Source organism: Ahaetulla prasina, chromosome 3 (assembly GCF_028640845.1).
Source record: "Ahaetulla prasina isolate Xishuangbanna chromosome 3, ASM2864084v1, whole genome shotgun sequence".
Lineage (NCBI taxonomy): Eukaryota > Metazoa > Chordata > Lepidosauria > Squamata > Colubridae > Ahaetulla > Ahaetulla prasina.
The window spans coordinates 220,277,692-220,291,627 of record NC_080541.1 but is presented as its reverse complement, the minus strand read 5'-3'; the positions used below and the strand labels follow the sequence as shown (position 1 = coordinate 220,291,627).

General features: G+C 42.2%; 1 protein-coding gene across 1 annotated transcript; it reads right to left on the bottom strand.

The window, feature by feature from the left end:
* Positions 1-33: 33 nt before the first annotated feature.
* MRGBP (MRG domain binding protein) lies at positions 34-13,102 on the bottom strand. Its single transcript, XM_058178010.1, has 5 exons — positions 12,682-13,102; positions 9,880-10,001; positions 7,324-7,405; positions 6,187-6,261; positions 34-3,585 (listed from the first exon to the last, which is right to left on the bottom strand). Exons 1-5 carry the CDS (start codon positions 13,097-13,099, stop codon positions 3,395-3,397), a joined length of 888 nt encoding a protein of 295 aa, XP_058033993.1. The 5' UTR covers positions 13,100-13,102; the 3' UTR covers positions 34-3,394.
* Between the last annotated feature and the right edge of the window lie 834 nt (positions 13,103-13,936).

Sequence of the window (13,936 nt, the reverse complement as noted above, 5' to 3'; positions counted from 1 at the left end):
TATTCACACGATAACATTCTCCTGCTCGGGAAAGCGAATCCATTCTCTTTTACTGTAACGAGTGGTGACAACTGGGCGGGAGAGACTGGGCTGCCATCTGTCAGAAAAGTCTCCTGCTTCGGCGGGGGTGAGCAAGAGGGTTGGACTAGATGACCTACAAGACCCCTTCCAACTCTGTTAATCTGTATCTAACTCTTCCTGCGTGGCCGCTTTATGGGGTGGGGAAGGGTTGGACTAGATGACCTACAAGAACCCTTCCAGCTCTGCTAATCTGTATCTAACTCTGCCTCTGTGGCCACTTTATCTTAGATGTGTTGGGTAAAAACGACCGTTTTCCCCCAAATAAGACATTGATAATAAGCCCAATCGGGTTTTTGAGCGCATGGCAATAAGGCAAGCGCTTATTTGAGGGTTAAAAAAAAAATAAGACAGGTTCTTATTTTCGGGGAAACACGGTATTTCATTAAGCTGATTTATCCACCTGGAGGTTTATCTGTGTCCTCAGGGTTTCACTTGAGTAGTGCAAATGGGTGTGCAGGAGCCTTCTTGGAACAATTTGAAAAGACTGTGTTGTAGACTGGAGATAGATGATGTCATTTCCCTCCCCCTCTGTTGAGAGTGGGCTGTTCAGTTTTGATACAGATGGCCTCTTGGAACCCTCTTTCAAACTATCTGTCCGAAATGTGGACTTTGCTGTCTTCAAATGCTGCCTTTGTCTTTTAAATGCAAATTTAGATTCAGATGGGCTGCTGAATCTAGTCCTGATGGGTTTGGCCTCCTATGTTGTGCCATGCGTTTATGAAGTGGTTGTTTTGTTTCCCCAATGTGCAGATCTTTCCATTCCACAGATCAAAGTAACCCTCGACTTACAACCATTCATTTAGTGACTGTTCAAACGGCACTGAAAAAAATGTGACTTATGACCATTTCTCACACTTATGACCATTGCACCATCCCCATGGTCACGTGATCAGAATTTGGATGCTTGGCAACTAGTTCATATTTATGATGGTTGCAATGTCCCAGGGTCATGTGATCCCCTTTTGTGACCTTCTGAAGAGCAAAGTCAATGGGGAATCCAGATTCCCGTGATGCTAACTTAACAAGTGCAATAATTCACTTAACCACAGTGGTCGTAAAAGTCGTAAAATGGGGCGAACTCGCTAAACAAATGTTTCACTCAGTAACATAAATTTTGTTGGTTCGTAACTCAAGAACTACCTAGATGTGAGGAGATTGCAACTACAGGTATATCTGTATTGTTTCTGAGCTGAAGAATAAGAAAATGGCACAAAGTACAGATAGTCCTCAACTTACAACAGTTCGTTTAGTGACCCGTTCAAAATTACAATGGCACTGAAAAAATGTGATTCATGACCGTTGCAGCATCCCCATGGCCACGTGATCAAAATTCAGCTGCCGGGCAACTGACTCGTATTTATGACCATTGCAGCAACTCAGGGTCATGTGATCCCCTTTTGTGACCTTCTGACAAAGCAAAAGTCAGTGGGGGGAAGCCAGATTCACTTAACAACCCCGTTACTAACCAAACAACTGCAGTGATTCACTTAACAAATGTGGCAAGAGAAGTCGTAAAAGTGGGACAAAACTCACTTAACTCTCTTGATCAGCAACAGGAATCTTGGGCTCAATTGTGGCCATAGGTTAAGGACTACCTGTACTTAATTTTATAGCAGAAAAACTAGTCTGAATAATATTGCGAGCCTTTTAAAAAAAAAAAACTCTATACGTTTAATACAGTGGTGGGTTTCAATTTTTTTTTTACTATCCGCAGGCTGCTGGCGGAACACAACAATGTTGGATTTGTAAATGTTAAGGCATGGAGGTTTTGATTTCTGGTGCCATGATACACATCACCTGACCCAGTTACGCATTTTGGCCCTGTGGACCAGGGGTGCTGTTCAGCAGGTTCTGGCAGGTTCTGGAGAACCGGTAGAGGAAATTTTGAGTAGTTCGGAGAACCGGCAAATACCACCTCTGGCTGGCCCCCGTGAGGTGGGAATGGAGATTTTGCAGTATCCTTCCCAGCAAGCCACACCCAGCAAGCCACACCCACAGAACCTGTAGTAAAAAATATTTGAATTCCACCACTGCTATGGATGCAAATGAATGCAGTTCCTCAACATTCAAAAGCCACAAGATTTTAGAGATAACTTATTAAGGCCATTTCTAAAGGCCATCCACCACTCTGGGAGAGGTTAAAACAAATACTACGGTCAGTTAAGAACACAGATAATCCTCGATTTATGACTGGTTGCTTCGTGAATGTTTGAAATTACAACCTACCTGGAAAAAGGGTCTTATGAACTAGTTCCAAATTTTTAACAGTCACCCCCTTTCCACAGGCACATGTCTCCATTTCAGGCTCAATTACAGTGAACTGTGTTGCATTGATGAGCAATCAACAGAGGCCTAGAGGGAAGAAAAAGATCACAGGCTGCTTGCAAGAATTAAAGCTGATCATAAATTGAGCTATTCTTAGAACTCAGAGTAACAAACCTGACTTCATGTAGGCTTGTAAAATGAAAGGCGTTGGAATGAAACACAAAATGGACTGGAACTCATTTTATCGAACAGCAGAAATTTATTCAAACAGAATGTTGAATGTTACCCTGTTACTGTTTTTCTTACAAAAGGTGTTTTCTAAATCCCCTCCCCCCAACTCAGAGAAGGAAATGTTACGATAGGATCATACAGGAACACTAAGAGTTTGACTTTTAACACCTGTGCATATAAACTCAGCACGTTTTCAAGTAAAAACTAAACTTACTTCCAAAATAGCTTAAATAGCAAAGTTACCCGAACCTCTATTTAAGAATTTCTGCAAAAAAATACTTTTTCTTCTTTAAAAACGATCAGTAAATTAAATAATGAATAATAAAAAAAAACCTGCACATATATATATATATATACACAAATGTACAGGGAACTCTCTCTCCTGCTACCAGGCAACATGCCTGACTGATCCCAGGATGTATAAACTCAGTTGCTTTTGGCAAGTTCCGATTCCTGTTATCAAAAATTGTGCTGCAGTCGCCAAGGTGAGCCAACCCCAGTTCGAAACATAGAAGTCTCTAAAAATGTAAATAAAAATCCCGATGCTCCTTGGTTCCCACAGATCCAGTTGTTGAGACTAAGTGTTTGCATCTGACGGCAACAAATAAATGCCAGACTTGTTTGGCATTTGCTGTAAAGCCTCCCTCTCTTCCTAAAATTTGGAGGACAGAGCTACCATTTGCTTCCTTTTAGAGGGGTGATGACCAGTTTATCTCACTTTTGTCTCCCCCGTTCAACACCGATGGGCTAGCTAGGACCTACAATTTTTTCCCCTGTTCAGACTTCAGGATACGCTCCAGAGTTGTTCTGCCATCTTTTATGTCCTGCGCCTTTTGGCTGCGCTGGGACTGGAGGGGTTGCTGTTTGCATTTAAGACCTTCTCTGTGACTCTGTTCCGCTTTCTCTTATCTCCTCCTTCTTTGGATCCAGACTCCGAGGAGCTTCTTTCCTTCTCTTTGCTGCTGGGTTTTTCGATGGTCTTTGTCAGGTTCCCAAGAGAAGCGTATACTGAAACACAATGAGGAAACCATAATTTAAGCAACGTCTCCGTTCCCAAAAAGAGCATGGCTGCAATGAATATATACGCATTTCTTTCCATACGTGATCGTTCTTTTCATAAGAAATATACTTTAATAAAATCTATATGTAGCTTAAAAGTGGATCATTCTATCCACAATTTCAACCGATCAATCAGAGTAGAGCTGGAAGGGACTTTGAGGGTCTTCTAGTCCAACCCCCTGCTCAAGCAGGACACCCTATTCCAGTGATGGCAAACCTTCTTAGCACCGAGTGCCCAAACTGGAACATGCATGTATGTACATGTGTGCGTGCGCGCCAGTGCTGGAAACCCAAAGACCAGCTGGCCGGTGTGCGCATGCCTGTTTTTTGGCCTGCTTTTTTTTTTGAGCCATTTTTGTCCCCCAAAACTGCCTGAAAATGCCCCCCAAAAGGCCCCCAAAATGGCCTGAAAACGCTCCAAAATCATCCTGGTTTTTTGCCATTTTTCAGGCCATCTTTCAGGCTGTTTTCCAGAGCTCCGGTGCCCGCAAAGACCTGCTGGCTGGCACACGTGTGTGCTGGAAACCAGAAGAGCAGTTGGCGAAGCACACATGCCCACAGACAGGGGTCTGTGTGCCACCTCTGGCATGTGTGTCATAGGTTTGCCATGACAGCCCTATACCGTTTCAGATAAATGGTTGTCCAATCGCTTCTTAAAAACCTCCAGTGATTTGTGAAGGCAAACTGTTCTACTGGTTAATTGTTCTTACTGTCAAGAAGTTTCTCTTTCATTCCAGGTTGCTTCTCTCCTTGATTAGTTTCCATCCATCCGATTTTATCCGATTCTTCATGGACCCAAATGGTCAGTTTTGTATCTAATTAACTAGCGGTAGACCTCGAGATACAAGTGTAATGGAGCCGGCCTGTTACGGTCGTATCTTATAATGAGTCGTAGAATGGCTTGATCATGTGACTGACCCAGTTTTACCACTTCTGTGGCAGTTGTAAAGCAAATCCGCATGGCTGTTAAGCAAACCAATGGTTCGCTATGGGCATGGTTTTGCTGAAAAATTGAGAAAGCTGGTTCTCAGCAAAACCGCCCTAAAATTTGATCCCATGACTCCAGGATACTGCAAACGGCCATAAATGCAGCCCTGTAACTGAGTGCCTGAAGTATGGCCACATGACCACAGGGGAAGCCTGACCATTGGAACTTTGAGTCTATAACGAGATCTCATGAATAAAGAGTTTGAGGAATTCTGGGAGCTGAAGTCCACGTATCTTAAGTTTAACAGAACAAGAGTTGGAAGGGACCTTGGAAGTTTTCTACTCCAACCCCCTGCTCAAGCAGGAGACCCTATATCAGTGGTTCTCAACCTTTATAGTGCTGCGACCCCTTTAATACAATTCCCCACGATGTGGCGACCCCAACAGTAAAAAAATTTTTTTTTAGGCAGCGATTTCAGCACGCCTCAGCAGCCGCAGAAGGGGGAAAAAAGCAGCAAACTCTTTTTTTGAATTTATCGTGCCTGAAGCCGTATTGGCTAGCAATCTAAACTGCTTGCAATTGCCTTGAGGACGGAGGCATTAAAGCGGAAACTTCTCCCCTATTAAGTTTATAGCGCCTGAAGCCAGATTAGGCTAGTGATTGGGAGTGATTGCAGCTGGCTTGAGAGGGAGACATCAAAGATTTCTCTCTTTTTTAATTCATCGCACCTGAAGCCGAATTCGCGATTCTTTGACTCACAAGTATACTTCCCATATTTACGATGGTCTTAGGCGACCCCTGGCAAATCATCATTCGACCCCCAACGGGGTCGTGACCCACAGGTTGAGAACCGCTGCCCTATATCATTTCAGACAAACGGTGGTCCAATCTCTTGTTACGTTGTCAAGGTTGAAAAGCATTGCAATAGGCAGTTTCCCGCCTGTTAACAATGCACGATCTCTTTCAACCCTTCTAAAACTATTTTTTCATGACCTGCACATGTGAGAACTAGTGAGGGCTAACCCAGTGGTGAAATCTGAACCGGTTTACTACCAGTTCGCTGGCTGCGCATGTGCGCCGCGTACCACATGCAAGGTGGGCGTGCACATGCAGTGCATGTCAAAAGGAGGCACGGGGTAAGTAGAACAGCGGTGTGTGTGTGTGTGTGTGTGTGTATGAGCAGCTGTGGCGTGCGATTTTTTTTTTTTTACTTTTAAAAGCATTTTTTTTACAACCTATTCAGCAGATGATTGCACGGCTCAGCTGGGATTGTCAGAGCCTTTTTTTAACCTTTTGATAGCATTTTTTTTGCAACCTATTCGGCCGAATAGGTTGTAAAAAATGTTTTAAAAGTTAAAAAAAAGGCTCTGACGATTGTGCGGCTCAGCTGTGATCGTCAGAGCCTTTTTTTTTTTTTACCTTTTAAATGCATTTTTTAAAAGAAGCGGCAAGAGGGGAAGCAGGTGATTGGGCATTGGGTGGGCATGGGCGGGAGGGGCAGGGATTTTGCAACCACCCGCTGCCATCGTTACTGGATTGGCCAATCCGGTCCAAACCGGGAGCATTTCACTCCTGGGCTAACCCTATCTTAATGAATACTTGTCTTTCATATATCAAAATACCTTCTTCGGCAGCTGAGTGCGCTTCCATCTCTTCCTTTATTTCTTCCTTCACATCGTCTTCAATCATCACTTTACCTATACGAAGAATGAGAAGCAGATCAGTGGGAAAGTAGGGTATTTCTATGCCTTTCTTCCTTCAGTTGATCTTGATAAGATCGCCAAAGTATGTTTTGGGGCAACAGGATTTTTCACTGCTGCCACCAAGAGCCCTCCACATCATCTAACACTAGATTATTATTTTTCTGGAGTATGGGCTGGAGAAAAAACAAAACAAAACCCATAGCCTCCGAAACAAAGAAGCAGGAAATGAGCAATAATTTCAGGGCAGAAAACGGTAGAAAATAATATTTTTTTCAGTTTTCCTTCAACAAGTACTGTCCTAAAAGCTCTTTTTTGGTTGGAGCAAAAAGAAAGGGCATTCCTATTCCATCTCTAAAATGGATGGCATTACGACTTAAATCCAACTTGATAGTTTTGGCAAATGTCTCCATGCACTTGAAGTTGTTGCCTCTTCCCACATTTCAATAGCTTTCAAAGCACATTTTTCTATCCAAAAAGCATTGAAAGGAACACCTGATTTAGTCTAATCAATCCCTTTCCACCAAAAATGAATAGCATCCTCCAAGATGGAGATTTGCTTCCTTCCTTCATGAAAACATGAGCGATGCTGTGCTTTCAGGACAGAATTTAATAGCCTTCCTTAACCCCGGCATGGCCACTGCTAAAAAATCTGGCAACTGAAGTCCGCACATCTGGAAAGCTCCTAAGATAGCTCAGGTTTACAAAGTTCTCCAAATTTTCTGGGGAAAAAAGTATAGGTTTAGGAAGCCATTTTGGTTTGGAAGCTTTATCTATGCTATCATCGGGGTTCCGTTTGGAGGATAGCAGAAAACAGCTTCCAAAAACAAGCTGCGGTAACTTTGTAAACCTCTGCTGTCTTTGGACAACTTTCAAAAACACCACAGCGTGCTTTGAAAATTATGGTTGTAAGATGAGGACTACCTCATGCCGGATTCTGTCCGTTTGAAGACCATATCGATATATCCTCCAGTGTAATGGCTTAGCTGCAATTCTATACAGACTTTTACCGTAATATTTTGTTTGCAAAGAAATGTACCGTACATCCAAATGCCTCACCTTCTTTTACTTCTTGAATAATTTCTTCAGGGAGGATGAAGTTTTTTTCTGAGTTAGGGAAAGGAAGAATCTCCGACTCGTGCTTAAAAAGAAAAACAAAATTAATTAAACTGACTATGCCAACCTTTAGATTTTTTCCAAATAAATGTAAAAAAGTATGATTTTGCAATTAGGGCATAATACTTTGAAAGAGCTCTTGTTTTGTTTCTAGCCCTGCTCTGACCTCTAAACTCATTTATCTTATAAGATCAACATTTCTCGCTTCTAGGTTTTTAAAGCTTCTATGTGTTGATGTTTGATTCAGCATGTATATTATTTTATTCTCTTATGTATTTTTATTGTATAACTGCACTGTATGCTACCATAAATCATGCTGTACAAAATTTAATTATTCTGCATGGGTATCACTGTTGCCTATGATACCTAAGATCAACAAGATTTCCTTTAAAAATGAAAATATACACTAAGACTGCAATCGTTACAATTTGTGCATCTTTCTCACATATTATATAATCCCTAAGTGGCTGCTACAGATATATGGCATGTGCATAAGAAAGATATCAACTAGAACTAAACCACCGTTGCCTTCTCAGATGAATTTTAGATCTTGTGATGTCTTTTCAATTCTTAATTTCCAAGCATTTTATATGATCACAGTATATATATACCTACAGAGCTTTTTGTTGGCATAATATGGGTTTCCAGGAAAGGTATTTAACAAGCAAGGACAAGATGAAAGGATAAATGTGTGCATGATATAAAACATATCACTATATATTGTATCAACCCTAATCATTGCAGGATGAAGGTCTCTTTATTGAACATTGGAGTCATAATCTACCCTGGTTGTCCAATGAGGGTGGACAGACAGATGTTTTTTGATTTCCCAATCGAGTGACTAGCCCCAGATGATCCAGCCTGCTTGCACACCAAAGGGAGGACTAGACTCTGTCTCTCCCCATCTAGAATTCAGCCCCTGAATGGCATTGGTTCTTATACCTATATCTAACATCTAGCGATGGCACACACCTTAAAGGTGACATGTTTTGGGTGACACACCAGTGTTTGAAGGTAAAGGTAAAGGTTCCCTCGCACATATGTGCTAGTCATTCCCATCATCTGTTTCAAAGCCGAAGAGCCAATGCTATCCGAAGATGTCTCCGTGGTCATGTGACTGGCATGACTAAAAGCCAAAGGCATACGGAACGCTGTTACCTTCCCACCAAAGATGGACCATATTTTTCTACCTGCATTTTTTACGTGCTTTCGAACTGCTAGGTTGGCAAAAGCTGGGACACATAATGGGAGCTCATCCCGTTACGCGGCACTAGGGATTCGAACGGCTGAACTGCCGACCTTTTGATCGACAAGCTCAGCATCTTAGCCACTGAGCCACCACATCTCTGGCATACCAGTGTTTACCAATACTCAACTATTCTTGAAAGGACACCCGGTTCTCTAGTGATTTTTGGACGCTGGGCAAGAATGGGATATGATCTTATGTGTTGGTTACGACCTTTAAAGCGCTCCATGGCTTAGGACCTGGGTACTTACGGGACCGCCTGCTGTTACCATACGCCTCCCACCGACCCGTACGCTCCCACAGAGAGGGACTTCTCAGGGTGCCGTCCGCCAAACAATGTCGGCTGGCGGGCCCCCGGGGGAGGGGCTTCTCTGTGGGGGCTCCCACACTCTGGAACGAGCTTCCCCCGGGCTTACGCCAAATTCCTGACCTTCGGACATTTCGTCGCGAACTCAAGACTCACCTTTTTATCCGCGCGGGGCTGGCTTAAATTGGGATTTTAAATTTTAAATTTATTAATTTTAAATGGGGTTTTAGTAGAGTAAATTTTAATCATTGGGCTAATTTAAATAAGTTTTTTAAATGGGATTTTAAATTTGTATATTGTATTGCTGGTTTTTATTATGCCTGTACACCGCCCTGAGTCCTTCGGGAGAAGGGCGGTATAAAAATTAAATAAAATAAATAAATAAATAAATAAATGCAGCCTTCGGAGCCTCTGAAAATGAGTTTGTTTTACTTGTATTTCATTTTTGTAATGATATGACATTTATTTACATAATATATAGCACCACACATGATTGGACTGTAATTTTTTTTTAAAAAAAGAATTGTTCCTCTTTCCTTGGATAGGCTATCATGTCAACAGAGTAAAGTTTGGCATTTTCTAAATTTTTGACGCACGGAGGCCAAAAGGTTCATCATTACTGATTGAGCATCTATTTCCAAGCGGGTGCTCTGGACCCAACCTGATTTCTTTGGTATTATGATCAGCCTGGCAGTCAGGGGTTCCGAAGACTGAGAAATAGTTCGCGTGGAATATTTTTATCTGCATGCAACTGCATCTCTGATGCAAAAGGGAGCATAAGGGATGGAAAGGACCACCCAGCAATGGCTTCCCCTCAGAAAGAACAAAAACTATCATCATTTCTCCACCTGACTTGGGTTGCAGAGCAGGCACTTTCTATGGCCAGCCCTCATTGCTGTAAGTCAGCAGAGGCACCGACCTCTGTTGTTCACCTGTCAACACTTACCAGTGCCTGCATGTCATACATCGTGCTCAAGTGATCCCAGATAACTTTGGAAGAAATTTGCCTCCCAATATTCTGACTAAATTTATCTCGGATACAGATCATATGAAAATGGCGATTCACACCTGAAGGGGAAAGAAAGAGTGAGAACAGTGGAAGGGGGGAGGAAAAAAAAACAGTGGAAGGGGGGAGAAAAAAAAACGCTAACACAAAAAGAAAGCTGCCTTCGTGTCACGCTCGACTTCTGATGGCTTACGCAGCGTTTCTGAACCTTGACAACTTATAAGTTGTGTGGACTTCAACTCCCAGAATTCCCTACCCAGCATGGGGAATTCTGGGAATTGAACACACATCTTAAAGTTGCCATGGTTGAGAAACAATGATTTAATGGGCACATCCATGATTCTCTTTGGAAATGATATAGAAGCAGTTTAATTTTTTATTTTTTAAAAAAATCCCAATCTAGTCTGCATGATTGGCATTCCTTGGAAGTTTCTAATTCAGGTAGTCCTGAAATTATGACCACAATTGAGCCCAAAATTTCTGTTGCTAAGCAAGATAATTAAGTGACTTTTGCCCCATTTTACGACTTTTCTTGCCACAGTTGTTAAGTGAATCACTGCAGCAATTATATTAGTAACATGGTTATTAAGTGAATCTGATTTCCCCTTTGGCTTTGCTTGTCAGAAAGTTGCCAAAGATGATTGATCACATGATCCCAGGACATTGCAACCATCGTAAATAAGAGTCCGTTGCCAAGCGGCTGAATTTTGATCACGTGACCATGGGATGCTGCAACAGTCATAAATATGAAAAATGATCATAAGTCAATGATCACAAGCTGTTGCAAGTTCCAATGGTCACTAAATGAACCAGAATTGCTCCAGTTTAGCTTCCAAGTCCAGGCAAGGTGCCTGCTGAGGCCACAAGTTACTTTATAAATACTTTCTCCTCCCAAGATGGCTAGTTTAAAAATTTACAACTACACAGTGGATCAAGAATACAACTGGCCAAACACAAGAACAGTTTCCCCCCCCCGAATGCCATCACTCTGCCTAACAACTAATTCCCACATCACTGTCAAATAATTTATTAAGAATGTACTACTATTATTCTTCTCTTCCTTACTAGTATCTATCACTTCCCACGTATTACTATAACCATGTTGCTTATATCTTTCAATTTATATTGTTTTTATTTGTTTCCTAGTATGATTTGATAGCTTATTAGTAACCTTGGCTATCATTATCTTTTTATTATTAATGAATATATTTTATTCTCCTTATGTACATTGAGAGCAGTGGTGGGATCCAAGTAATTTAACAACCGGTTTTCTGTCCTAATGATTTCTTCCAACGAACAGTTTGCCAAACTTTTCAGAAACTTAACACTAGGTTCTCCTGAATTGGTGCGAACTGGCTGAATCCCACCACTGACTGAGAGCATATACACCAAGGACAAATTCCTTGTGTGTCCAATTACACTTGGCCAATAAAGAATTCTAGATTCTAGATTGAAAAAAAAAATAGATTACCCTGAATAGATATCGCTGCAGGAAATAGGTGCTTTGGCACAGTTAAGCAGGGAAACTTTTGCAAAAATGGCATGATTTATCCACCAAGGACAAATGGGTATGTAGGGCCAAAAAAAAAAAAAAAAAAGGTTATCCAGCCATTTTTGCCTCTGTGAACTTATTCAAGCTACTTATGTCAAGCTTAATACGGAGAGAAAGGGGAAAAAAAACCCACAAACCCTCCAGGTTGCAGTCAAGGAAAGCAAAACCTGATGGAAAAAAATAATAATGCACAAATAATTTGGATTCCAAGGTTTTCTTGGCCAAAGTTCTACTTTTAAAGGGCAATATACAATCATGATGGAATAAATTGGCAACTACGCAAAACAATCCAAATACAATCTGATTCTGCTTGCAAGATCTTAAGCACTATTTTGGGTTTTGTGAATTTTTTTTAAATATTTTTTTTTAATTTTCTTTTAATACAAAACATTCCATCATTCATTAAACAGTGTGTCATCTGGCTGCAATTTTTTTTGTCTCATAACAAGTAATGCTTACCACCAAATTCATTATTTATATCTAAGAGGTTTGTGATTTTTTTGAAGGGACAGGTGTGGTTTCAAGCCCCTGGTCTAATTTCATAAAAAACGAGAGGGCTCCAACCTCGTTTATTATTAGAATAGAATAGAATAGAATATTTTTATTTATAGACTTTCCCCTCAATTTAATCTAAAAAAAAAGAGAAGCTTCTTCCACTGGAGATCAATTTCTGAGGGAGTCGCCAGAAGTGAGCTCTAAAAGCAAGAATACAGAAGCCCTTCTCTCGTTCTAATCCATTGAGCCTGAGCTCTCCTGGTGGTCTCCCATCCAATAATATCATCATCATCATCATCATCATCATCATCATCATCATCATCATCATCATCATCATCATCATCATCATCATAATAATAATACCTGCAAATAAGCTTTTTTCCCTTTCTGTTTCAGACAAACTTGTATCCAGGAAGGAGACAATAACAAAAAAGATGCTTTTATTTTCTGGCCAAATACCCCTTTTCATCCTTACGGCCTGCAAAATTAAATCTTGCTGCCCTCCAGCCCGGAAAAGCAATCCAAGCCGCTTTGGAAAGGAAGCGCCGGGCCGAAAGTGGAAGGCCCAGACCCCGCGCTGCCTTTAAGAATCCCGCCCGCCTCCTCGAGCCCCACCTCGGCTGGCGCCCCCTACGAGAGGCCGAGGCTCGACCTGCGGCCTGCTTCCTATCTCTTTTCCCCTCAAAAGCACTCACCGACGGGCTTGTGGCCCAGCATGGCGTGGAAGAGGCACACTTCCACTTCGGGGCTCCACACCACCGGCACGGGCAGCAGCGGCGGGGGCGGAGGGGGCGGCGGAGCCGCCGACGTGGCTGCCATCGCGGCCGAAGCGATAGCGGCCGCCGCAGCCGCCGCGTCCTCTGACGATGCTTGAGAGCCGGGCTCCATCGCGGCCGGAGCAGGCCCAGGGCCCAGGCCAGAGCAAGGGGGTTTCACCTCCGCCGCCCCGGCCGAGCTCTCCGCTTCGCCCATGGCCGCCGCCGAGGCCCGTGCGGTGGCCCAGCGCCCCCTGGCGACCGCGCGGGGCTGCACCGTCAATGGCTGAGGAGCCGCTCTTAGCATCTTCTCTCCGCTGTCCCTGAAGTGCTTTTTCCCCCCCATCCCACAAGACATGAGGCAGCTGGACTTTCTGGTGTGGGAAGCCAAACCCCCCCACTCCCCACTCCTAAAAGAATGGAATATTTAGAGGAATATTAAAAAAAAGAAAGGCAGGATAAAATATTTTCCCTAAAAGGGAAATAAAAAACCTTAATCCTCACATCCAGGACATAAACTGTTTCAACTACTACCCTCAAAATGACGCTATAGAGCACTGCACACAGAACAACTAGACACAAGTACAGTTTTTCCCCGAAGGCCATCACTCTGCTAAACAAATAATTCCCTCAACACTGTCAAACTATTTACTAAATCTGCACTACTATTAATCTTCCCCTCGTTCCCATCACCAATCTCTTTCCACTTATGACTGTATGACTGTAACTTTGTTGCTGGCAATCCTTATGATTTATATTGGTATATTGACCATCATTTGTGTTGTAAATGTTGTACCTTGATGAAGGTATCTTTTCTTTTATGTACACTGAGAGCATATGCACCAAGACAAATTCCTTGTGTGTCCAACCACACTTGGCCAATAAAGAAAACTACCCTACCCTACCCTATCCTATCCTATCCTATCCTATCCTATCCTATTCACCAAAGACAAATTCCTTGTGTGTCCAACCACACTTGGCCAATAAAGAATTCTATTCTATTCTATTCTATTCTATTCTATTCTATTCTATTCTATTCTATTCTATTCTATTCTCTACTTGTTCTGTTCTATTCTATTCTATTCTCTACTTCTTGTTCTATTCTATTCTATTCTATTCTATTCTATTCTATTCTATTCTATTCTATTCTATTCTATTCTATTCTATTAAGGGAGACAGAAACTTAGAGCCCCAG